General features: G+C 42.2%; 1 protein-coding gene across 3 annotated transcripts in view; it reads left to right on the top strand.

The window, feature by feature from the left end:
• chchd6b (coiled-coil-helix-coiled-coil-helix domain containing 6b) overlaps window positions 1-10,960 on the top strand; it is a 45,541-nt gene extending 34,581 nt beyond the window's left edge. For all 3 annotated transcript variants that reach the window (XM_084038219.1, XM_084038218.1, XM_084038220.1), the window contains one exon: window positions 10,645-10,960. Coding sequence is in view for 2 of the 3 variants with exons in the window: in XM_084038218.1 (XP_083894344.1) it covers window positions 10,645-10,668 (24 nt within the window). In the remaining variant the exon portion in view is untranslated. The remainder of the gene's footprint in view (window positions 1-10,644) is intronic.
• The last annotated feature ends 16,879 nt before the right edge of the window (window positions 10,961-27,839 follow it).

The raw sequence follows: 27,839 nt of genomic DNA, 5'->3' as shown, positions 1-27,839 counted from the left end.
TGTTAAAAAAAACCCAGAGTTTGTCCACCTGAATGTCATACAGTTCTAAATCAGTCAAAGAGTCTTTTAAAAGAATCCCCCATGGTTGTTGTCTCACTTTGAAAAGAACAATCTTGATCCAAGACATTTTATCGCTGACATCGTCTCTGTCTAACCTTTCTTTATTGGGATAATCTAACAGAGATTAAGTCTTGCTCTCCAAGGGTGGTCCGCGGTATTCTTTTGAAGATGCTTAGATTTTCACGTTGACCTTTCAGATTTCTGAAGAGTGCTCTTTCCCAAATTCACACTTGAAAAGGAGTATAAATGTTCCCAGGTATAAGATATTAATGTGTTAATGTAGAAGAATGTCACTTTCAAGTGTCCGATTAAACTATCTACATCCAACACACAGTCTACATTATGGCCTTTACGTCTTCATTTCCCTCACACACCTTGAGTAATATCTGCTCATCCTTGGATCATTCATGCTGCTGTCACAGGCAATCCATCTCTCCTCCACCTGTTCCCATCCTCCATTTGTGCCTCTTCCTATATTAAAGCCTCTTTCACTGCCCTTCACTGCACACTTTGTCACATTAGACGGTGCATTAGTGCTGAGCTGCACTTCAAGCCATGGAGCGCTGATGGGTTTTAGGTAGGTTTGGGTAGCATGTCAGGTGCTATCCCTCCCATGTAGATTTGCTCGTTCAGTCACACAGCTTGGTTTGAGACCCACTGCTGTCTTTGTTGAACACTCATGCATTTAAAAAATGCTGCTATAATTATTTGCATCCATTATATACATTTAAAGTGTATCTAATGCCAACGGCATTGATTGGACAGGGTCAACGTTGCCACATGGGGTCAGCCAAAGCAGCTGGAAATGAAAAACCACAGCAAAATAGAAGGCGGAAGCAAAAGAGTGTGTGTGTGTGTGTGTGTGTGTGTGTGTGTGTGTGTGTGTGTGTGTGTGTGTGTGTGTGTGTGTGTGTGTGCGCGTGCATGCATTTCATTAGTATCAAAGTAACCCCTTAAGTAAGTTTCAGACTTTTAAAACTCCTGATCTAGTCAGTTGTTTCCTCTTGAAAACTTCCCTGTAAAACATAATACATAACATACATATTATATATAATGCTCACCTTTCAATATATAACAGAAATATATATATCATAATAGCTTACAATTTAGAATACAATTTTTTATGGATATTTTTAGTAATGCTTGGTTTGAAATGTGAATAATCAAATAGCACCGTGGAATGATACCCAAATGGCTAAGATTGGGTGGACTAGAGAGGGGAGACGAATCGAGCTGCCACCGGAGGCTCCTGGTCATTCAGTCTTAATGAAAAGAAATGAGTGGGCAGTCCCAAGACCCTTCTGGACATGCAGGCAGTCTGCCGGTCTGTAAATGAATCTGACAGGGCCAGCAGCTTGGCAGAGCAGAGCAGTTGGACGAGAGTTTTACTCTGAAAAGTTTCACTATGGCTGCAGGTACTTAAGGGTCAACAGGGAGCAATATGCACTGCAGATTTAGTAATGAGAGAGCACACGGGATCATATTTCATTATGAAACATGATATTCTATAGACCCTGGAGGAAACATTTTGTTCAGGGTGAGATTGTTAATAATGGAGGCCTGTGTGCTTCTTCCAAAAGTGGAACGGAAGGTTTGTTAGTCAGGTAAACAAGCTCATCAAGTACTGCGAGTCACGGAATGAAATATTTTTTGGCAAAATGCCACATTTTGGAAAATGTCAATTTGTTTCATTCAGAAAGTATAAAACAATCAATTGTGTCATCAAATAAATAAACAATTTAATGTCATATTTCCTAAATGGTGCATCTATCTCATTAAGGAAACAATCTTTTTGAATTCCATTATGTTCGCACTGGGCCTGCTCACTTGCCCTTTCTATTTTTGTAGAACCACTTATCTGTTGCAGTGAAGGACAGCAACAAAACACCACCATATTTTTGAATAGCACTCTGCGAAAGAGGGCCGCTTTTTTTTTTTTTTTTTTAACTAACAAGCAAAATAAACTGACTGTTTATGGGCAGATAAAATAGCTAGTGAGTTAGAAAAGACATACAATGTAATTGAAAAGCAGTAATTTTTCAGCTTTGTGCGACAATATGACTGCTCAATAGACGGCAAAGCTTCTAGCCTGCTGAAAACCTCGCGACAGCTTAAAAGCTCTGTTCTTTTGTTATCTGTATGTGCTTTTAAGGATTTTCTAAAGCAGATGCATTCTTCCTTGGTAATAACGGGAGAATGCTGTGTTTCTCTCCCCCAAATTATTCTTTGTCTGAAGCTGTTCTTCATGCTTTTTTAAAATATAGTTATCTTTCTCTCTTTTGTCTCTTACTGCACATGAGGCTTGACAGCTATCGAGTGCCATCCATCTGTCTTAAACTATTTTTCTTATGGTCTTCTGGTGTTTTTCTGCCTTCTGTATCATGAAGTCATAGAAGAAAAGTTACAGTTTGTGTACATGAATCACAGCAGCATGCTGGGATCGGTTCTGTCACTTCCGCACAACTCTCACTGACTTGTATCGCTTTCCAAGAGTTTATTCTCATAGACTCTACTGTATATATCTGTTCCTCCTTGTCAGCCTGCCTGTTTGTCAATCAATCTTCCAATGAAACCAGTGGCCAGCTTATCTGTCTTCTCTGCCAGTGTCTTGATCTGAACATCACTAGAGTATCTATCTTACTTTTCCTGTCTCCCGCTTGAAGTCCACCCAACTCTCACTATCTACACTGGCACAGCCTTCCTTATATGTCACTCAAAAGTTCTTTTATGTTTTATGATTCATGCATGCACACACATATTCTGGCCCCTGCCATCCGTTAAAGACAGTTACTTCCAGATATGGCCTCGCACCTCCTCTCTGCTATCGACCCGCTGTCCCTCTCCTGTCTGTCTCTGGTTGAGCCATTGTCATGCATATGTCACCTTATGTGTGTATGTGTGTGGTATTAAGGATGCAGGGTAAATGTCAGCTCACCAAGGCCCTGCCTTACCATAAGGCTTCCGTGGGTTTTATTTCTTCGGTGTGACGTTATCTCATATATTGTTCCTATATATGGTCATCGTCATTGGAGGTTTTTTATATTCAGTGTGTGTTGGTGCGCTTGCATGTGTGTGTTCGCGGCTTGTGTGTGTAAGCCCATGAGAGAGTCTGCAAGTCCACCCTTTACCTCTCATCATCTATTCTCTCTTTCAACCTACTCCTCAGTGAAACAAAAACCCAGCCACCCTCAAAGTCACATTCAAGAACAAACGTTTCTCAAACCACCACTTACTGTAAGTGCCCCCACCCCCTCCACAGTACTCCAAGGCTCCGGTGCCAACCATTTTCAGAATGCTAGTACCATAAAATACCATTAGCAGGGACCAACAGCATTGTAGCAACACTTGCCACTGTATCCAACATACTTCACCCACTTGAACCCGTCGGTCTCCTGAGAGCAGTATTTGTCTAACCTGATGTGGGAGCATGTGCCTCTGAGATGCTTGGTTAAGTGCCACTCTGGTTCTGCCTCGGAAATCAAGGCAGAACTATTGCTGAAACGAAACACTCGGGATATATAACCCTTTTATACGGGTATATGGTGGTATTTTTAATAATCTGAAATCTCAATCATAGCCTTTCAGAAGGTGAGGTAACAGTTGGAAATAGATGCCAGTTTTCAACAGGTAGAAAAAATACTTGGAGGATGTTCCCTGGTGGCAGAAAAAATGCACCTTTTAAATATTATACAGTCCGATGGATTAGATTTAGGGGTGTAACAGACAAAGTGTTACATCCCCAATTTGTTTTGTATTATTTTTTTCATTCTTGTTTTGTACTTTGTCTTGTGCGCCTGACTATAAATCAAGTTTCCCACCTGGGATAATAAAGTGAACTGAACTAATTACCATTAACTACGGCATCTTAAATGCCAGATGAAATCAACAGCATGTAGGCTTTAACTCCAGCTCTAGAAACAGACAATGATTGAGGAACCCTTTAATGAAAGTAAAGAAATCAAATGTAGAGAGAATGACTGAGAGATTGGAAATGGCCTGAATTCCCCCAATATGTGGGAAAGAGAAATACTATTTAAATAGCTAGTAGCCTGCAAGCTGGGCAGCGTTCAGTGATAGTAAGGCTATAAGTGTGACACGATGTGTACAAATCAATGATATCTGTCACTTTTCCGCCACGCAAAGACGAGTGTGAATCTGTAGGAAGGTTACAGAAGCAGTAAGAGTCTGTCTGTCTACACAGGCAACAAGGATTACACAGTTGGAACAACCTATAATGTGGGAAGACATGTGCTGTCAGGATGTAAATATACCTCGTGGTTTATGTGTTTTGCATCAGCAAATGAGATGAGAAAAGACAAAGATTTTCACAAACTATTTGAAATGTATGCTACGGACTGGTTTCTATGTGGAGGGCATTTCGCTTGGATTAATGGATTCATTTATCAATTATAAAAATATTTTTCTTTTTTTTTAAAGTAAACTTTGAGGTTGGCTATGTAGTTATGATGGGCAACAACACTAGTTTGGGGAAAGGGAATGCATTATGCAACAGAGGTGGTCCTCGCTCTGAGCAAAGTGTATATACGATCACAGCACGCCTCTCATCTTGAATTCCTTAGAGCTTTGGTAACAGAGGACAAAGAAAGGGGATTTTTTTTTTAAAAAGAAAATAATGTGGTTTGTGTGTGTGTGTTTAAGTGCTGCTCTCTTAATGTCACCATCAGTTGTGCCATGTGTGTGATTGTGTGTTGCTTCTTTGTTGACTCTGTGTGTGTTAAGATCTGTTCCCCCTTCTGCAGAACATTTCAGTTGACATTTTCCACACCAGACACTTTTAAACACAGATGAATTCACTGATATTTGGCAGGGTGCCGTCCATTTTTAAACGTAGCGCCGGCAACATCTTCAGCACCTCACAACATTCAGCCCTAATAAAATGTTTGGACCTCTATTCCACATGAAAAAGAAGGGTGTGTCTTTAGTAATGGCAGACTATTTCCCTCTGCTATTACCCTGTCTTCCTGGCAGCAAATCCCAGCAACAAAAAAAGTCTTCATTCAAACGTATTCAGTTCATCCAGGTGAAGAAATTGATTGATAGGAGGAGGAATTCTGCCATTTCCACCTAAAAAAGAGGGGCAACAAAATGAGGGATACGTCTTTGTAGCAGGGATGAAAGAGGAATAGAAGGTGCCTGTCAATGGGGGAATGGATGGAGAGTGATGAAAGAGAGGAAAAGTAGGGGAGGTGGAAGCTTAAGAGTGTGTCAGTAAAGAAGGGTTAATAGAAAACTGTAGAAAAGAGATACAGTGAGAAAGAGTGGATGATGGAAGAAATGTAGGGAGGATAAATGAAGAGAGGAGAGGTTTTTCCAGCAGCAGGATGGAAAGTATGGAAAGAAGAATAAAGAGGAGAGGATGATCTGTCAATCACTGCTGCAAGAGAAACAAAAACGTGTGTGTGTGTGTGTGTGTGTGTGTGTGTGTGTGTGTGTGTGTGTGTGTGTGTGTGTCAGCCCCACTGTAAAATTTGGACTGCCTGCTAACTTTAATCTCTAGTAGTCAATCTATTCAGCAGCAATCTGGTCCCACACACACACACAAGCAAACATAAACACATTGACCTGGACCGTTATTAATATCTGCATTATAGAATTCCAGCATACGCTCATTCAGTGTTTTCCCTAGGATGGAGTTGCAGCAGCGGAGGTGAAATTTTTTTTCCTGCCTGCAAATTATTTAAAAGGATATGTTTCCTTGCATATTCCTATCAAGAAGAAGAACAAGATGAAGAAACATTCTATTAGTTCTAATTCCTTGTCAAGAAAAATTTGGACGCCACCTTATACACCTTCTACAATTTCACTTTATTTCATGTTTTAGTTTAACTTATGTTAGCAACGCTAGGCCACGTTTAGCAACACCCGTTTGAAACAAGTCTTCATTTCAATATTGCACTCATAACAAGACCAATTCCCATACCCATAAGCAGCGATACAGAAGCAGTAAGGTATTGCAGTAATACGCGTGATTGAAATCGTCATTTAAAAGACCAAAGTGGTCCAAAACCAATGAAAACGGTTCATAACAGCTCACACAGGGCACAGTTCGACTGAGTGGGAAAATTTGCCATCTGAGTAAAGGGGGCATGTTGGTGCGTGTTGCTAGGCAACCTTCTGTCTTTTAGTCGGGAATCGGGCTAGGATAGAATAATAGAACGTCCCCTAAAATCAGAACACCTGCGGATCCACTCGAAAGTTTCACTTTCAGTTGTGAATCAGTTAATTTCTGATGAACGTTTCTGATGTGGAATTCTGCTCACATGGATTCTTGCAGGTCATTGAGTCATTCTTATGTTGACGAAACTCATGACTCATGACATGACTATCGATCACTCAGCAGTGTGCCTGTTAAATACACTAAAACACAGTAGAAACTCTCGACAACAGGTTTTTCTTCTTTTCTTTCGGCTTAGGAACGCTTATTATGTTCGAGAAAACATTGATTTTCACAAAATGTATCCAGATTCTTTTTAAAGAGATAAGACTGAGCATATTTCAGCACCTACATGCACCTAGCAGCAGCACATATAGGGGAAACACTGCTCATTACAACGTCTGTGATTGCTACTTGCTGTAGAATTGTACCAATACTAACATGATGTATATCTATTATTTGCTCCTCAGTTTTAAATAATATAGTCTGTATCCCATTATAGTGCTTTCACATGCTGTGATATGTTATTCCCATACATAGTGCCTTCACAAACACACCTACACATACTAGCTTACATATTTATGTTGTCTCTCTCTCTCTGTTCCCCTCCTTCCATCCCACCTCTTCTTCACATTCATCATCTCCATGGCGACTACCCCGTGAAGGCACAGGGCACATAAAGATTAGCTGTTCTCTCTCATGTCCCTCTCCTACTTCCTCCACCATCCCCCACCCCTTCCTCAAATCTATATAACACTCCATCAGCTTCTTGGTAAACTTCTCAGCCATGGTGCACTGAGTGTCATCTCTGTAACACTTGATCGATTCTTAAATTGTGAGTCACTCGGCAAAGACTGAGATGTTCTGTCTATGGAATAGTCATTATTGTCTTCATTGTCATAATGTTAGATATGCTAGCTGCTTGATCTCAGTGACATGGGTTGATTTGATCCTCAGTTTATGTGTACCGAAGTAATTTGTAATATCTTAAAAGGAATATTATTTTTCCTGCTCAACCAGTGTGCAAAAATCCCATGTCTGTATGTAGTAGTGCAGAACCGGCCAATGAAAATGATGATAAATGTAATTGACAAGCTCTATTACCGTAGCAATGGTATATTGATCAGAAGGGGTCACTGAAAAAAATACATAATAATGTGACTGAATCTAGATGAATGAAAATATATTGGTTGGGGAATTCATAATTTGAAGATATGTGCATTACATTAAAAATACAATGCCCCATGCAGTTAAACAATCTTTTATTTAACATTTAGTAGGAAGGGCATGAGATGCGTTAAAAGGTGCCCAGCTCGAGTCAAACGGGGGCTTTGTGCTTACTGATATTTTTCTCCTTTATTGAGCACAGTGCCCTCGAGTCACTGGTCAAGCCCAAGGCCTCTCCCTATTTGTGTAATTCTTTTTGACTATTAAGTCTTTTTCTGGAGTTGGAACAAGTGTTCTGGTTTCCGTTTGTTGCCTAAGTACTATTGACAAGTCATTTTCCATCAGGCTTTGGCTGAATCTCTAGCCGACGTGTTCCAAGATTGCTGTTCCCAAGCAAACTAACCAACTAAACAACTCACCAGCATACACTGAGTGAAGCAACAGTTAAGATGGATCTGTGCATGCAACCAACAAGCTGGCAGACTTATTAAGAGGCTTCCACAGCCGACTGATTGACTGACTGATTGACCGTTTGTCTCTCTTACTGACTGTGTAATCAGTGAAAGTTGTGTGTTTATAAAGCGGCCATAGCCACAGCCTCTCCTGGAGTCCGCCTGATTGACATCTCTGCCTGGCAACTGTCTCCGCTCCTCCAGAGAGAGGGAGAGAACCGAGTGCTGTTAGCGCCAAGCAGAGAAGACAGTTATTGATTTTCTACTTGTCTATTATTTTTGTTTTTTTTTTGTAGAGAAAAGGCAAGTGAGCAAGGAAAGTGTGTATGTGAGTGTGAGCAGCTCCGTACATTGGATGCAGATGTGTTTACATGTGGATCCGCTGTCAGTTGCTCATTACCTTATGACTGGGGAAGTGTGAACACACCCAGCGTGTGTGCACTGTTGCTTCTACGCTGCTGCCGTGCAAAGTTGATTCCTGGCCAACAAACACAACGATCTATGTACTGCTCACTAATTGGATGGAAGCTGGCAGGTGGATGGACACGTTTGTGTGTCTATATGCTGCGTATCCGTGCTTTTGTGTGTATTTAATCTAACCTCAGTGGACACTTTTCCATCTCAGGAACAAGAAGTGAAGTGAAGTAGTTGGTTCGACTTTTTGCAACAACAGAGTGTAAAATTTGGGCGTCTTTTTTGTGTACAGTTCCCATGGTTACATGTATTGTTCTCGTCCATCGCTAAGCTAGTGGAAAAGACACTGTTCTCACACACACAGTGTCCCCCTCTCACCCCCATTCACCAACTAACCTTTCAAAATAAGAGTTTCAGAGACTAGATATATTTCAACAGGAATTTGAGGAGGAGACCTATCACACCAAATGCTTGGTGGACATCAGATAGTCTGAGACTGTCTCTCTTTACCCATCTCTCCCCCACCCATACTCACATCTTCAAAATAAAAGTAGAATATATTACCTGTATCGTTAAAGCAACTAAGAATTAGGCTTTTTTAAAATTTAACTACAGCCCCTATTCATCTCTATTTGATAACAGGCATCTAGGGATGGACCCGGTCATTCAAAATAAAAGCCCCAGAAGGGGTGAGTGTTTGGCCCCATAATGTAACCCTAACCCAATGGGAAGCTCGGCATTTGTGTTTGGCCTATGAATGCGAAATACAGAAACAAATATAGCAATAGCTCCTTTGTATTTTAACAGGAAACAATGGATGGACACACCTAGCATGTGGCCTATGTCACTCAATGATACAGCTTACTTAGTACTGGTCACACTGGGATGAGCACCACGTCACAGCCACACTGTCAACATTTCTGGGGGAATTTTCTAGTTTACTTTACAACATCCAGCTGATATAATGTATCCTCCGGAATGACCCTGAAGTTGAATCAGCACCTCTTTAAAAGATTTTCAACAAATGCTGAACAGTGTAACATTGTAACCTTTATGAAGGTAGGATTTATTGCAGGACTGTTGGATTAGACTGCATTAGGTTTAGCTCGGTGTACCTAATAAACAGGCAACTAAGAGTACGTCTTAAATTCAGTGCGGACCTTGAGTGTGAATATTTGGCTGCCCTCCCTGGCCAAGGTGCCGTTCATAAAAAGCTTTTCCTGTCTTTAAATTATCCAAGTGTGGATGGCGATAGTCCGACTTTGCACCTGGGGCAACAAATTGAACTGCATGTGCTGTGGGAGGTTCTAGGGGTCAGTTTGAAATTCAGGAAGTACTTCATGCATTATGCATGAGGCATAATGTCCCATCACACTGCTGTATATGTGTGGCAATACCTACACACACTCACACTACACACACATACACATGTTAATGCGTCCATAAACGTCTGCCACAAAGAGAGCCACTTTCATGCACATGTGCAGACACACACTGTCCACTTTTATATCTCCGGACGTGAGTGGAACAGTAAAGCTGAATCCCCTCGTCACATTTGCCGCTCATCTCAAATTCAATGGCGCAGGCTGCGATGCCCTCGGATGCACTTGGCAAGTGAACAGCTAACCTGCCCGCCAGCGTCTCTGCCTGCCAGCCAAGCAGCGACGTAGTTAGCATGCCAACTAGCCCACCCAGCAGCCACAAGCTAATGCTTCACTAAGCCTGGGTTGCCCTGTGTCTTTATTTGTTACGGTGTGTTTTTTGTATGTTGATGCAAGAGGTGTATCCTGTAGTAGGCTGGTTTTACTACACATAATTAGTTATCAGTGTTTAATACACTACAGCTATGCACAGAAACGATTCTAATCCATTTTCTACCAGTCAAGGTGTCTCACTCACTGTTTTGCTACTAGCGTGGTAAATGACAATATCATATTGTACAGGAAGTTAAAACTATTCATTGCAGGTAGAAGACTCTGCATTGTAAGTAACATTTACTTGGAAGACAAAAAAAAAGGAACGCATGTAGCATTTATGAATGTAGCATGTCGGCGAACACCATGCTAGTGTGCCCCCGGGTCGCTAGCTTAAGGAGAAATATTTGGTGAACTGTACATGTTATATTAAATACTTTTTGCTGTCAAATGTCTGTTTTCACCTCATGTTTTCTGTTTAGAGGCGATACTTTCTTGGCATTTTTGTAGTATCCAGTACACTTCCATGTTTTTAGTGTGAGGGTTTGGATCTCCATGATGTATCCTGACTTTTGTGAGTTTCCCCCTTGGATCCCAGTAATGTAAATTTGTAATTTGATGGTTTCTCTTTTCTTTTCTCCCCTCCCCCCTTCTTGTCTCCCTCCCTTGTTTTTTTTTTCAGAGCTCACTGACGAATCATGGCTGAGAAACCCAAAGAAAGCAGGAGCAGGAGGAGAAGAAGTCAGCAAGGAGAGACCATATCAAATCCCTCCATTTCTCGCCTCGCTCTGCCCTTCTCCTATCCACCCATTTATTTATCCACCATCACTGAATAACTCCCTCCTCTTTCCCACTCACCGTCCTTCTTGGTTTTTGAGTGTATTATCTTGACATGTCACTCTAGAGTGTATGATGTGTTGATTTATTGTCATGTTGCGGCGGCACACCCCTGCCGTCGCCGAAATAAATCTCAGTGATCCGGTGGTGATGAGACTGCAGGTTATGTGTTTGTGTGTGTGTGTGTGTGTGTGTGTGTGTGTGTGTGTGTGTGCGCTCGTGTGGCGCGTAGAGCTGTCTCTTGTCACGGTACGCTAATAATGCTTCCACTGCTGAAAATGGGGTCGCGTGCACCCTCCTGACAGCGCCGTGCAGGCCCACGGGCTTGATTGTGTGCCGTGCTCATGGTTTCATTAAGAGAGGGAAGGGGAAGGAGAGTGAAGGAAATGAGGGATAAATGAAGTGGAGAACAGATGAATAGTGCACATGTATTAATACGTGTGTGTGTGTGTGTGTGTGTGTGTGTGTGTGTGTGTGTGTGTGTGTGTGTATCTGTCTGTTACATGTGTTTCCCCGCTTTAGTGAACCCCCGTACGCACGTGACAGCACGTAAAAGGTGCTCGCCTGAATGCAAGCACATGAGCAACCCACCGGACAGGCCACATATTGTCCCTGCTAGCTGTGTTTCCATGGTGACAGCGAGAGTCAGCGCTAGCAGCAAGGTGTGGGGGAACTTTCCAGATAACCCTGAAGGTCAGCTCACAGAGCCTTAGCTCACACACTTAACCCTCTCCCTGTGTGTGTGTGTGTGTGTGTGTGTGTGTGTGTGTGTGTGTGTGTGTGTGTGTGTGTGTGTGTGTGTGTGTGTCTGAAAGAGAGTGACTCAGTTAAGATGCATTTCCACTTACGTGTGGACATGGTTGGCCACCCTCGGAATGACACAGGCTTGTTATCGCACATACAAACACACATACATATTGCCCACATATATACACACAATCACCCGGTGGACGCTCACGGAATAATAATAGACTTGTTATATGCTCTCAAAGTTGTTCCTCGATATAAACGCACATTCACACACGTGGTAGTCGATGTGAACGCAGTAGAGTGTGTTTGTTAATGATAGCTGTGAGGAGTGATCTATCGATCACAGTATGACTCTCACTTGCCACCATGGCATCGACCACGATATAACAGTCACGGCGCCACTGACCAATCCATACAATATGCTCTATTATAGAAATCTAGTAAAGAGGAATACTGAGACCAGTGAAATGGATTTAGGAGTGTGTGTGTGTCTGTGTTTCAGTCCAGTTTTGTGTGTGAGCCAGCGAACACCTCCAACCACAAACTCCACTCCCTCGCCAGGGATTAGGCAGCCCTGACCCAACAGACAAGATGCACATAGCACATATATTAAAGCCAGCACCATATTAGAGGTTTCAGTCAGTGACTCTCATATCCCTCCTCTCTCCCTGACATTTCTTTACAAATACCAGCCTCTATTCACTCTGTTATTGCCTTCTCCCATTCAGCAATTCTCTGATTAAACAAGCTCCTGAAAAGCCCAGGCACTGCTATCTGCCATTTGGCTTTTATTAGAAACCCACCCCCTTTAATTAAAGTGGCTGAATTACAGAAATATCAGAGATATTTCACCAATATATGGGATAAGAGAGCACAATGGGTTTAAAAAAAAAACACACCCCCAAAACAAACAGAAGACTGGGCTTTATGAGATGTTTTCATTGTGGTTTGGTGGTAAAATGAGATAAACGCAATCTTTATGGTGAGGTGATATTTGTTTTTCTTAAGAAAGCCGAGGCTTGTTCCATCTGAATGAGTCTCATCACTGAACGTGCATCACAGTTGAAAGTGCCTGTAATTTAATTGAAAAAAAAAACATTTTAAGAGAGAATTTATAGGAGTGGTGGATTTATTTTTCCCTCCCTCCTTCGCCTTCCGACTCGACTCTCAACCCTGCGCCTTCAGTGCCATGCCTCTCGTTTCCCGCCTTATTACTGTGAAAGATTGGGGATTGAGGTTACCGTGGTAACCGGCCTGGCTTTGATTGGGTAAGACAGCTGCATGGTGCGAGGTTTGAAGATGGCTGTTCACGCCTCACAATGCGGCACTATTGATTTCCAGTTCTCGACAATTACGGGGCCCGGTGTGTGCATGTGTGTTTGTTGGGGGGGGTCTGCATTCAACATACAGTAATTGTCTTGCTCCCCCCCCCCCCACACACACACACACACACACAAAATGTCGCTCAGCAAAGTCCAGACTCTTCTCTGTTCTGGCGCCTCATTGGTGGAACAAACTCCCGACCAATGTCAGGACAGCAGAGTCACTTGCCATCTTCAGAAAAAGGCTCAAGACTCACCTGTGTGACCACCTATGTTCTTACCAGCACTTTGATCATGCGATGTTGTTCTTAAGGTATGTTTGCTGAACAGCTACTACTTTACTCAGACGAGGACCTAACACTTGTTTCTATTTTTTAGCTCTTACTTTGTCGGCAATGATATGTTGTGGTTTCTTTCTTTTAACAAATGTACTTATTGTAAGTCGCTTTGGACAAAAGCGTCTGCTAAATACCTTAAATGTAAATGTAAGTGCAGGTGTTTATCCCAAGACACAATTCTCTTGAGTTGCTGCCGGAGCTTTAACCTCTCTGACATCCTGTGGCTTGAGCTGCAGCCAAGTTTGACAGTCAGCCACGGAGCCTAATGTATATGTTTTAGCAGCCCTGAGCCGTCTCCTTTGTTCGGCTCTTGAAACGCTGTTTGTTGGCTGTTCTTTCCCATCGAGCTGAAGAGGTGTCAGCAAATGAGAGGTGGTGTCAGACTTTGACAAACTGCTGCCCTTTGTAAAGACTTAATGGGGATCAATTCAAGTAAAGTTAGACACTTGTAGAATGCACATGCTGTCAGATAATTCTCCGACACACACACACACACACACACATTCTCCCACATGTGCCTACTTCCACTGTGAGAATCATTTGCCCTACACTTTTCTCTCTCCCCCTCGCTGTTTCCCTCTGCTCTTTTCTTCTCTCCTCCCTCAGCCAACTTGGCATTGCATATGTGAGAAGTCGACAGTGAGCCTAATTGGAGTGTGTGGCTCCATCAATGACAGTCGCCATTCTGTTTCTTCACGCGGCACACGCTCGCATGGAGCTCTATAGCTAATTGAATAGTCTTTTATTAAACTGTGTTAATGTGAACTGGAACTGGCTGCTGGTGAATTGAATTAGACCCCCCACCACAATCACCAACCGTACACACAAACATACAAGGCTTGGTGAAGCGGTGGGATGGATGGGACCTCAGCGTGGAGGGAGGAAGGAGGGGAGAAGCCGGGAGGAGAGTGAGAGGTCAGTGTTTTGGTGCATTTATTGTAACATTCGTGATTTAGAAGTCGGTGTTGAATGTCTGAAATGTTTTAAAGGTTAATAAGCCGCCGTATCACAACAACTTTACGGTAAAGTTAAATCAGTTTGGATTTTTGCAGTTTGAAGCCAGCAGACATTAAAGGGCCAGTTCACCCAAATCCAGCATTGGACATGTTATTTAAAAATGCCATTTTACTAATTTAATCAGTCATTACATTACTTTGATAGACATTTTAATTACTCACCAGCAGCAGACATTGGTTACATTAATTATTTCCTTTAGGCAGCTTATCAAAGCGCTGGTAAGACAGCAAACAACAACCACACCCCCGATGTAAACAGAGCATTACTGGGATTAGTAAAAATCATGTAATTACTGAATTTCAACTTGTAGATGATTACATTTCTCATTACAGCTACTGACCAAATAATTACAATAAAGAAGTTGGTGTCTCAAAACCTGGCCAAATCGAACCAAAACGATTGGCATGGTTAGAAACCACTACTAAGTAGGAACACATTTGGATTAAAATTGGGTTAATCAAATCACGTGTCTTGAAGAGTTGATTAGCACGCCCCAATCATTAATGTTACCACAGCTGAAAGTATATACTATACTTTCAGAAACACTTGTATGATGATTTATGTTTGGACAGTTATCTAATATGAATAAACATCTGCTGCCACACAACAGAATGTGCCTATAATGGCAAACTACGTCTGCAATCATTTTTAAATGTTTTTGTTTCCCTTTGATTACACATTGTCAAATGACTCCCCATCATATTCTGCTTGATGTTAGCTGCACTGGGTGTACTGTCTCCGTTTGACCCCCAGGGAGACCCACTTTCCTTTTCATCCAGCGGACGAAGTCCGAATACAAAGGGATGGTGGGACCTTTGAGAGAATGTGGAGATAACCGGAGGGGCCCTGAAGTAGCAGGGGACCTGACCCGTGTGTGTGGAGTGAAACTCGGGCTGACATAGCATGTGACTTGGAGCAGTTCAAGAACCCTACACTGTCATGGCTGACACCGGAGACGGAGAGGAGCCTTGAGAAGAAAGGGAACAAAAGGAAAATCAGAAGGCTGAACTAACCCAATACGCCAGTGAAGACGGAGGCTACGGAAAAGGAAAGAGGTCAAGGTTGTAAAGGACAAAGTATTCCATCTGGGTGCAGGGGGCAGAGAAAGAGAGAGAGAGTGGGTGAAGTTGGAAGTAAGGGGGGAAAGAGATGAGTCGGAGAGGCGGTCCACTGAGGCCTGTAGAGGCAGCTTGAAGAAGATAGCTCCCTCTTTTCTGCTTTTATTATATTACGCTGGTGGATAAAAAGAATCCGACAACCTCTAAAGTCATTACAGCCCAGTAAGACTGGCTCAGAGGGCAACGCCGCTCCTTAACCCCGCTCAGCACATGCCTGGATGTGTGTGTGTGCGTCTCTCGGAGTGATTGAATGAGAGAAAGGATGTGCATACGTCTGAAAGAGCCTGTTGGTGTGTATGCATGCACACACATCCACCAAACCAAAGCGGCACATCACTTAATCCTTCCCCAGTAACTAGGATAAGCCACCAGTCTTATCTTTCCTTCTCCCCCTCGTTCTTTTCCCCCACTCTTTCTTTCCCCGGGAATCTATTGTCCCTGCTCCCGTCACACACCCCTCCCGCTTTCATTCGTATTATTACCCTCCTCAGCCCCAGACTTTAATGCCTCATTATTCTGTATTTAGGGGCTGGAATCTTCTCTTGCGCCAGCAGTAGGGGCTAACATGGATTCTACATTTCTTTGGTTCTTTCTTGCCAGGCTGTGCACAGGATTTGAGGGCAGCTTTTCAGGAGAAGAAGGATTTCGCTGCCATCGACAGTCATGCTGCTGCCTCCTGGCAAGGTGTAATATTTTTGATATTGTGCCAGGAAGTGTCGCTGCAACTACCGTTTGGTATGGAGCAACAGGTTTAAGAGTACCTGAGGTTATGTTGATTTTGTAGGTGCAGTAAATGTGTGATGCGTGTCTGAAGCAACCAACAGTCAAAGCAGCTGCCAAGTGTAATGTATCCGTCATTTAATGCCCTTTAAAAATACGGTATCAATTTGAAAGTTTTATTAGAGAAAAGGAAATCATTCAGGTGACTTGCATTGAACATTTTTAGTTAAATGTTAACTACATTGATTACATCACATAATCAAACTATTGCACTTTAGTCTGAAGGATAAGATAAGATGAAATTGGTGCCAACATTATATTTTATTGCAAGTGAAGTATAGAGAATCATATTCTCCCTTTCCCAAATAAATAAGAAAAAATCATAACATGCCAGAAAAAAGGAGAAGAAAGAAGGTATATATATATATATAAAATAGAATATATATTCTGCTTGGAGTCACTCATCACTGCCTGTCCTAAAGAGTCCAAATTGAACTGCATCCGAGATCATGTGACCGGATGGCAAAGCAGTGTTAGCTAGCTCATTCACAGCATCGCACTTGTTTTCTAGCATAAAAGAAGCAACTGGACGTTTGCTTTGTTTGAAGTGTAGTCACCATCAGACCGAGCTGGTCCGGCAGTTACACTGACCATGTTACATATTTATAACACTCATTTTTCCTTCTCCAGTCTCACCCTGTCACTCTCACACACAATTGTAGTGTCAATAATGGCCGGGTGCTGTTTGCATAATGATCCTATCATTCCAGATTGACGGGGTGCTCTCAGTTTTGTCACACGAGGAGATGGGAGACATTGTGAGTACAAGTGGATCATACACTCACATCCCTCCATCATGGTGTCCTCCCATAGACTTCCTGTGTCAACAGAAGCTTTGATTAACTAGGGACAGGGGCTAGCCTTTGTATCACTTGGACAAAAGCGGAGTTACATGGTAGTGCTCTATGGAAGGAAACACTGAAAGCTGTATCGGTGAAATGATGTGGTACAGACTGGAGCATCATGAAAGCTAAGAAAGAATATTTGATTTTAACACATCAAATCATTTTTCACTTTCAACCCCGCTGCTTTGTTTTTCCTCGCCTTGTTTGTGATTAATACTCGGAAAGATTTTTTTTTTTTTTAAAGCCCATACAGAATGTGCCGTCTCTCATCTTGTAACTTCAGCGAGGAATCATCAAGAGAACATAAATTAAACGTAGCCAATTTCCCCTTCCCACTGTCAGTGTGATTTTACCTTAAACTTCAAATTAGCTGCCTTCACTTTCTCTATCCATCACTCTCCAGAAAGGCTTCGACTGCCCACCACATGATGCGCATCAGCCATACTGGGATCAATTGAGCTCTGATGATGTGGGCTGTATTCATCAAACCCAGCTATTTATGACAGCGAAAGGAAATGAATATTTAGCTGCTTTAGATGTACAGGTTTGCGGATGCTGCGTGTGCACTCGCTCCCCTAAGGCCAGAGCGGCTGTTTGTGTGTGTAGAGCAGAGAAGTGGCAGGGTTAAGGACCTCTGAATGATGCCCTCTGTCTCTTTACCTAACCAGGGTGTCTGCCGTGTGAGAAGCTGGCCAGTGCCACCAGGGCAACTGGCCGCCAATCAGCAGTGGCCTGCAGGTCATGTGTGGTCAACCGTTGTTAGAAGAGTGAGGGGAGAGGCTGCAGTCTGGACTTTATGTTTTAATGAGCTATATGTGGGCATTTAAACTGCATATTAGGCTTGTGGGACATAGACGGACTTGAACACATGCATGTATGAGAGGAAAGTGTGTTTGTCTGCTGAGGCATCAAAGAAAGCTTGGTTCTACCCATAGATGGCAGCATTACACTCCTGCGTCCCTGCGTCACACCCCTCCTACAACCGTTTCATTGCAGCAGGCTTTCTCTAATACTGTTGATTCCTCAAGGGAAATTTGCTTTTCACCTCATAAGGACATCAACGCAGGTTGTAGTCTCTTAGAAGTGATAAGAGTCTTGGTTTCCTGCTCAAGGACACTAAAGCAGGTCAGGTTCCTTGCTGTCATTGGGCTGCTTGGTAAACTAGGTCAGATTTAGACATATTTTCAGATTTGGCATTATATAAACCTTTATTTACAAAAATGAATGTCCAGTCATTGTATAACATATATTATAGTGCACAATACAATAAAAGTAATTTTCCTTTTCCAGAGAAAATCCAGGAGCTCTATCCTCTAGATCAGGGTTATTCAACTCTATTGTTAAGGGGGCCGGACATTTTCCCTGACCCACTCGACCCCTTTCTGGCTTCATGAATGAACACCTTTTTGTCTTTTTTCCCCATTTCTGTTAATGGTTACAATTTCTGACACTCAGATTACACACATTTTTCTTCAAAACGTAGGATAATAAAGATCTATGCTCCTTACCCTGGGCGATTATGTTTCAAAATGGGGTATCGAATATGGGGTAAACAGAAATAATATTGTAATTTAAAATACATTTCCTGCAATTCTACTTCGCCTACACTTTGGATGAAGTAAAACTGCCACTATAACAGTATAACTATAACAGCCACTTGTCACTTACCTCAAGGGTGCTATGGAAACATCAAAATGGTATATTGACAGAAAGTTTCTGAGCGACAAAGAAACAGAGCGTGCACGTAACCATAGTAACTCATTCTCACTGCTGTATATGTGTGCACAGTGTAAGAGGAGAGGTAGAGGCACAGACTGAGATTACTCTGATCCCCATGGGAATGAATATAATAAAATATAATAGAATTCATGGATTTTTCACCTTTCACCCTGCTTTCTTTTTTTTCCTTTCTTTTTTTTCCAACAACATAACAACTTTGTAATACATTAAGTTTTCCTCTTGGAGGAACATGCCCTCTCCAAGGGTAGTAATGCACTGTAGTGTAGTAGTGTAGTGTAATGTAATGGATACATGGTATACTCTCGAACAGACAGGGCAAGAAAGAACCGATTGCAAAATAGATTGCAAAATCTATTTTGATGCTTTACACTCACACTCACACACACACACACACAAACAAAATGCCATTGTTAATCATTTTATTTTCCTCATGAATGAGGAAACGGTTGGCGGACCACTTGGCACCTATTCCCCACGGTTTCCAGTCTTTATGCTAAGCTAAGCCAACCGTCTGCTGGCTCCAAATACGTACTTACCGGACAGACGTGAGAGTGGTATCAATCGTCTCATTTCACTCTTGGCAAGAAAGCAAATAAGGGTCCCAAAATGTCTTAAATCAAAAATGTTGAAACACTCCTTTATACCAGAGAACTAACTGACAGCAACACACACACACAAGCGCAAAGCCTAAACTGGGTCACACAATCTGTTGTACAGAGATGCTTCTACATTCTGTTTACTATCACGACCCATGAAATTGATTCTTTTTATCTGTATGTTTGTGAGCGTTTTGGCGGCGTGACACGGGTTGCTCTCCCTCTTTCCAGCCGAGCCCTCACCCTACAGTACCTGGTAAGTCTGTGTTGTGTGCGAGATACTCATTTCATGGTTCATTTGTCGCCTCACGAGCTGCGTTAATAAACAAGACCCTTTGTTGCCGCCGTCTCTCCGACACCCCTCTGTGTGTCGGCTGTCAGACGACTTGTCTTCGGCGCCCGCGTGGGATTAGGTGCGGCGTCGTGCTCATCAGCATCATGCTGTTGTGTCGATGGTGAAAATACCGTTTAAACTCATTACCAACTTCGCCATCGCCCATTTAGGGATTATAACTCCTTCAACCAACAAATCACTAAATCTTATTGTTCTTTGTAAGACAATAGATTTTTGTCAATTGAAAAATGGTGCATTTTATACAAACGCAATCATGGGAAGCAGCTAAATATGTTTCTGCCTGTGTTATCTGTTCTTCCATGTGTCCATGTGAAAATGAAAAGATTACAGAGTTCATCTCACATTTGCCCAGAATGCACCTGTGATGGGAGAGAGCATCGGTAACACCTCAAGTACAAATGAGGTGCATTTTTCCATTCAAACTCTCCTCATCTTTCTATACAAGTCTTCCCTTCCACAGCAAGCTTGTGAAACGCTTTGAGGAAGATGCACAAAAGAACAGTTGGCATAAATGTGACTATAATAATGGCCTTGATGATTTTCAGAGCAGTGTAGGGATTTTTTTTATTTTATTTTGTTTGTATGTTTTTCAAATTTGTTAAATAAACAAAAGCAGACACATTCATGGGGATGGAAAGGATATCACAGTAATTCATATTATTTTCACTTTACGTCACACTTTATTAAAAATCAGTTTCCTTGGAGCCTAACATTGAATATTGAGTTTATTTTTTCCACTCAGACAGCATGAAGGAGTGTTTATATGTTGTGTTATTAAAAGGGAGAGAGCTGAGACAGTGAGTAATCTATTTCCTTTCACAAACAGCAGCCAGTAATCACTGTTCTATGGAGCTGCTCACTCATCCATCCATAATGTTATCAAGACACATTATCTGTGTGTGTGCGTGGGTGGGTGTGTGTTTTTGCGAGCGCTTTATGTGTGTCCATTCACTTTTCACGATTTTTGAGGGCCTTTCAAAGCAGGTGTTAATAATGTGTGTTAGTATTTTGGTGCACATTTGTGTTTCTGGGGATTTTGAGGACTGCGTGTGCTTTTGTGCCAAGAGCTGCGTCCCCCGCTGCAGATCCGAATGCAACACGTTCTCCCTGCAGCCTGTGGCTCCATCTCACATTGTCAGCTAGCGGAGGTCACACTCTAATGTGTGAACATCGGCCCCTCTGCCTGGTCCTGAAAGGCAGATGAAGCTCTCTGCTTGGAAAAGGCCATAAAGACACATCTCCCAGCTATTCCTTTCACAGAGCCTGGATCACTGTGCTGCCACCAAGGCTTCCATATATGCTATTAGTGTGACCGTTTGCAATGCTGTTGTAAACGCCGATATGAGACGCACTCGTGGCTTGGATTGAAATGGCTGTGTCGGGATGAAAGTCAATAGGAGGATCTTCAGATAGTGAGGCAGCCTGACGTTGTAAATCAGGTGAATTAGCATGTTGTGGTTGGTTTCACATCTTTTCGAAGGCATGGATGGATGAGGAAAATAAACTAATGAATGGAAGGAAAACACACATTCTAGTGAGCTGCTGACTTACACATAGCTGGTGCCCAGAATATGGATGTTGGAGGCCTTTTTGGACACGAATGGCCTCTTTATGATCTCTATATTCATGCTGTTGACTACATCAACTACAACAACACATTGATTAATCAAATTAATATGCAAATGAACCACCATTTTTCCTTATTTTCCAATTCGTTCACCGTGGTGGTCAGGCAGTGATCCTCGTGAGAGTGTTAGGACCCCAAACCCGACCTCCACGTGACCCAGCTCTGTTTAACTGCCCCTCAGCCCGCTCGCACCTGCACCTGTCGTCCCACATTAGACGGTATGGCAACCAACGCCACAGGATGCATTCTTATTTTGACCTTTTCTTTTTATATACATGATGGAGAGTACAGTCAGTAAACATCTCCCCGTTGAATATCTCCGGTTTTTGATGAGCAGCTGCACCGTACTGACATGGACGGAGAGAATACGCCGAGGCAAGCGTATCAGCTGGAGGTAAGACCAGACTTTCACTGTGTTTGTTCACTTATCCAAATATATGAATATCAAAACATCTCCTACAAACACATTCCATGTAAAGAAGTCACAATGTACAATCATGTAAATGTGTTCCCTACAGTATGGGGCTGCATCTAACTGCTATTCTTATTGTGGAATCATCAAAATAGTCCAAATCCCAAAGATATTCAATTGAGAATGATAGAAATCAGACAAAAGAAGCTGGAGAGGTTAGAATCACACTATAATACAGCCTGCAATTTACAGTGTTATTTTATTTATGAATCAGGTACCAAATACTTGATTCTACTTGTACTTAAAGGTAGAAACAGACAAAGGGAACATTGTGAGTCCATAGTACGCAAAAAACACAACTGAACCACGAATACAGTAAAATAAATTGTCTGCTGTTTACACGAATCAATTCAGCACTATAATTACACACATTCTATGAATAGAATAGCTTCACACACAAAAAAAGGGGGGTTTTGCGTGAAACAAGTATTTAAAATAGAGGGTCAGAGCAGCAGGTGAGGTGCAGAAATATCTGGGGGAACGATGAGTCATGCACTGGTTCTCCTGCAGCTCCTCTCTATATTAGAAAGCAGCCTGTGCTCCTTGACTCATTCCCTTCTCCCCAGGGAGTCCTCGCTGTCACACTGCAGGGAAAATGACCTGTGAGTAAAGCGGGCATTTTGGGGGATAGTTATTTATTGAACTGGCGGAGGGGAGAACTTCATGATTCCTGACAGGTTCAGTCACAAACACACACACAGATGTACAAATGTTGTCCTGGCACGTTTATGACAAGAGTTCAAGGTAACTTCAACTGCCAAACATAACAAGGAATGTTTTTTTCTTCATCCTTGTTTTCTTCTCATCAAGCTCTTATTCCCTGAGAACTTGGTCCAGATCAAAACTGCATCTAGAATAAACCTCCATAAGCGAACAAATGCACTAATTGAATGTATTCAGTGGGATTTGAAAATATAAATCCATCAACACTGATGTTGGATATCGGTCCGACTCAAATAGCTAGATTGGGTATCAGTGGCAGTCGTTTGATCCAATCTTGATGTAAAATGACTGATTATGCTGATACCGTAAAGAGCTTCAAATATTTCAGATTTAGACAATCTCTTCACAATCACATGAACGTGCAGACATCTGTGTTGGCGACACATCTGATCAAACATCAAAACACATCAAGATGACAAAAATACACACAAACATGCATCCTCTGAAAACGTCTTGTTTAAATTCTTGCTCTATAGAGTTCAACCGCCCGAACCGAGTGAACAAAGAAACACTGAGATGCCTCGAGAGCGTTTCATGATACCGCTCTTTGAGAAACGGACAAACGCACCCCGCCCAGGCCAGCAGCCCAGCTGATCTGATGCTTAGCGACATGACCTTCATGTCTTGCCCAGCACCATGGAATGCCCCCCGGGTGCTTCCCTCTTTCCCTCCCTCCCTCCCTGTCTCACACCTCCCCCCACCATGCTGCCTGTTTGGGGCCGGCCCTGCTCTGGCCTGGTACCTACTGTCACTTGCTGTTCAGAGAACACGGGCACGGCTACCTCGCAGCACACAGGTGCAGCCGAGCATGATGAAGACGCACAAAATCACATCAGCCATGCGCACAAATGACAAATATGGATAATCAAACACACACACACAGTAAGTAAATATCTAGGACGGAGAGGTTGCAGGAGGGTTTTAGACAAATATGTTGTTTATTTGTGTTTAATCTGTGAGAGTTCTGTAAAGATGCTCCGTCGTCCAGTGTGTTACAGAATATTCAGGGTTGTGGAGATTTGAATGTTGTGATCCTCACTGCACCTTCAAACGCACTTATGTGATGTCAATAAACAGGACATGACTTGGAGGTGCTCTAAGACCTCCCCTGGGTTCTAGGGTATGCAAGTCATTATGTCCCCACAAGTCATGAAAACAGGTCTGTGTGTGTGTGTGCTAACAGGCAGGGTTGTAATCAAGCACCCAGCTGTCCTGTCCTGACATGAACTGACCACTTGCGGTCCTGAAAACCCCCTCAGTCTGACAGCTAACATTATAATTCATGAGCCGGATGCTAGTCTCCTCCACACACACACCATATTTAACCTTTGGTGCTCGTCGAGGAGTGAGATTTTCACCGTGTACAGTCACAGCTGCGTTACCGCTGCAGATAGTTTTGCTCGCCGTGCAAGCGACATAATAAGTCGATGTGCTCTGGTGGTTATGTGAAGGACTCTAGTTGTATCCGTGGAGAGGTCTATCCACTTTTGACCAGGTAACTTGTGTAATATTTTCTGCTGTGAGGGGAGAGTTGGTATGAGATTTACTAAAACATGTGTATGTTGTTCAGGTTCTGGTTTCCTTTCGACCTGACTGCAGGGACAAAGGTAACGCTGCGCAACCTCCATTCAAAGTCAAATTATTATAAACACCTGGTATTGATAGAACATAATGTGAGTTCGAAAATCACTCCCCTATTGATTTTCACAGCAAAATATTAATTTGATATTAAAGATTGCGAGTAAATGCTGATTTTGAGTTGATATAAACAGGAGATATTATCAAACCTGCAAGCCTACTTTCTAGCCACCGTCTAAGGGTGATAAAGTCATGGTCATTAGACTTTCATGTTCTCCTCAGGATGAACTGTAACTCGCACCATCATTTTAATTTGTCTAATACTAAAACAAAACAAATAACATTCCTATCTGCGACAGCTACTTTGTGTTCTAAGCAAATCAGCAAACCGTAGCATTCTAACATGCTAACCTGAGATGCTGCACATGTTAGCGGTGTTAGCATGCTGCCGTTTAAACTCAAAGCGCGGCTGCAGTCAAGTAAGCTGAAAATAAGTTGAAAGTTCAGCAAACACGAACTAAAGCTGCCTTTTGCACAATGTGGCATCATGACTTTTCGTAAATATACACGCCACTTCCTGTGGCATGTTATCTGTACGCAATTCAAGCTATCCGCGTGTATGTGTACGTTCTGAGCGAAACGACCCATCACATCCGCATGTATGTAAACGCCCTTTAAGGTTAGGGTTAGGGTTCGGCATTGATAAACACGCGTAAAGGCGATTGTGCGTAGTAATAACACGCCATAATGGCATACGAGTTGGCGTGTCATACATACGCCAATTCATGAGATCAGTCTGTTTTGTGCCAAGAATCCGACTCTTTTCCATCTTCGCGGCTCACCTGATCTATTCGTGACTGCGATTCGGGAAAAGTTATACACCGTGATGTTACTTTTCAATGTAGCCAGCAATGCGAGCGTTAGATGTGCCAAAAAAGTGTATAAATATAATCAGAAATTCTGTCAGTATAAATACATGGAGCCTCAGATGAAAAAGCCAGCGCAAGTATGTGAGGTTTACAACAGGACAGGAAAACAACACAGCGCTTCAACGGTGACAAGAAAAAAACAACAAAAAACTTTCATTCCTGTGCCTTTGGTCGTCCTCTGCTTGGTTTCCTCTCCGGTTTGTGTTTCCTTTACAGACTGTAGAAACTAGAGTGCTGCACCGTCTGAAAGGAGAAGCCTGTGTTTCAGAGGCTTGTATTTGTGTGCGTGTTGGCCTGTCAGGGTGTGTAAGTTTGAGAAGTGAAAATGAACTTTGGTCCACAAGCTTCGCCCGTATCTCCGAGTGACACATCTGTCCGGGGGAAAGTCCGGGTCAGATTCACACAGATTCACTCTGTTTTTCTTTGAGGGGTTGAACAAACTGCTTTGCGTCAGTGTCTGTTTTCCCTCTTGGTTTAGGAATCTCTGAGGTTTTAATTTGCGAAATCCACTGTCCAAAAAAGCTTAATTGTTCCACAGCTGTGCTGCAATGTTTTTTTTTTTAATCCCTCCTTTGCAGTGAAAATGAGGCCAGTGGGAGCATTTCCTGGGTTTGTGCCTTGCTGGAATAGATAGCTGGATAATGTCTGTGCTCTCCAATCTGACCTCAAACAACCCAGGATATTATGGCGTGTATGGAGCTAGAACAGTCTCATAATTCACAAATGCACACAGAAATTCACAAATGCACACAGAAATTCACAAATGCACAAAAAAGATTTACAAATGTATTTGGGGATTTGTATATACATGTGACTCAAAACACAAATACATTTTCAATGCACACACAAATATGTTTCATTTCATATGTAAGTAAAAAATATTCACATATAAAAAACAAGATTCATAAACATATTTCCAATGCACACACAAATCTAAAAAAAAATCACAAATACATGAATGTTAAAGTATTTGCAATCTTCATCAAATACGCATTTGGGGCTTGTTACATTCATATATGAACTGTTGGACCTGTATTTACAAAGTGCTTTTAATTTGTAAACCTCCCTGCATTTGTGTGTGAAACTTTTGAGACTCCCCTGACGTGACTCCGATCCACAAATGCGTTTTTTCTAAGAGGAGGTTGTCTGTAGCCAATCAGATGTCTCCCTCCTTTACAGCCAATCACGTGAGTGCGTTGCGTTGGAGGGATATGGGTGCTAGAGCCAGAATCGACCTTATTTCTGGAGATAATTTCCCTTCTTCCTGTGCTCCCTGTCTTTATGCTGTATAGATTAGGTGTACAGTTATATAAATATCTATTTTTCTTTTATAAAGAAGCATTTTATGGAAGTAATTTATTCCCTCATTCTGGGGAAGATGAACCGGTGCGGGCGGAGTTGTGTTTTAGACTTTTGGGGGAGACACTCACGTGATTGGCTGTAAAGGAGGGAGACATCTGATTGGCTACAGACAACCTCCTCTTAGAAAAAACGCATTTGTGGATCGGAGTCACGTCAGGGGAGTCTCAAAAGTTTCACACACAAATGCAGGGAGGTTTACAAATTAAAAGCACTTTGTAAATACAGGTCCAACAGTTCATATATGAATGTAACAAGCCCCAAATGCGTATTTGATGAAGATTGCAAATACTTTAACATTCATGTATTTGTGATTTTTTTTTAGATTTGTGTGTGCATTGGAAATATGTTTATGAATCTTGTTTTTTATATGTGAATATTTTTTACTTACATATGAAATGAAACATATTTGTGTGTGCATTGAAAATGTATTTGTGTTTTGAGTCACATGTATATACAAATCCCCAAATACATTTGTAAATCTTTTTTGTGCATTTGTGAATTTCTGTGTGCATTTGTGAATTATGAGACTGTTCTAGCTCCATAGGCGTGTTGTTCCCACACACACACACACACACACACACACATACACCAGACACACACACACACACACACACACACACACACACACACACACATACAAAGATGAACTGAAAACAAAAAACAGTCCAGTGTGTGTGTGTGTGTGTGTGTGTGTGTGTGTGTGTGTGTGTGTGTGTGTGTGTGTGTGTGTGTGTGTGTGTGTGTGTGTGTGTGTGTGTTTGTTTGAAGGAACCAGGAGTGACTTGAACATGTAGAGGGAGAAAGTGTACGTCTCAGGAAAATTATCTTTTTTTTTTAGTTCTAGCCATTCAGGTATGGTAACATTTAAATTAAACACTCATATACGCAAATTTACTTTCAAGATTATTTTTTTTACCCAATTGGACCATTGTTAATATACAGTCATCCTGGTTCAACAATTCGAGACTGGGGCTCAGAAGAAGAGAGGGTCATCATCATTCTGATCAGAAGCTCGGCGGTTCGATCAGTCCTCCACACAGAAGCATCCTTGGGCAAGAAACTGAACCTTAAATTGCTCCCATAGACTGTGCCATTGGTGTGTGAGTGTGTGAATGGGTGGATGTTGACATGTAGTGTACAATGCTTTGAGTGGTTGGAAGACTACAAAGGCCCTATATGTTTGCAAGTCCATTTACCATTCATTTACAATACTTGGTACTTGGCATAGTTCTGCACAAATTCAGATTTTCTGTGCCAAAGTGAATTTAAGAAGTCCTCAGGTATTGGGGGACTTATTCATAGACTTCTAGAGGATATGTTTCAGTTTCAGTCAGACTTTGGAAGGATCCATTTTAAGTACAAGGACGCATCACTCCAACTAATTAGCTCTCCTCTCATCCATCCAATCCACCGCTACATTTCCCTGTCTGCAGTCTTTGTCGTGCACATGCTGAGTTTAAAGAAGCTGATTTGAAAACCAGTTTGCTG

Source organism: Eutrigla gurnardus, assembly GCF_963514095.1.
Source record: "Eutrigla gurnardus genome assembly, chromosome: 2".
Taxonomy (NCBI): Eukaryota; Metazoa; Chordata; class Actinopteri; order Perciformes; family Triglidae; genus Eutrigla; species Eutrigla gurnardus.
Note: the sequence above shows the minus strand (reverse complement) of the source record. Positions and strands in the feature narration are given on the sequence as shown.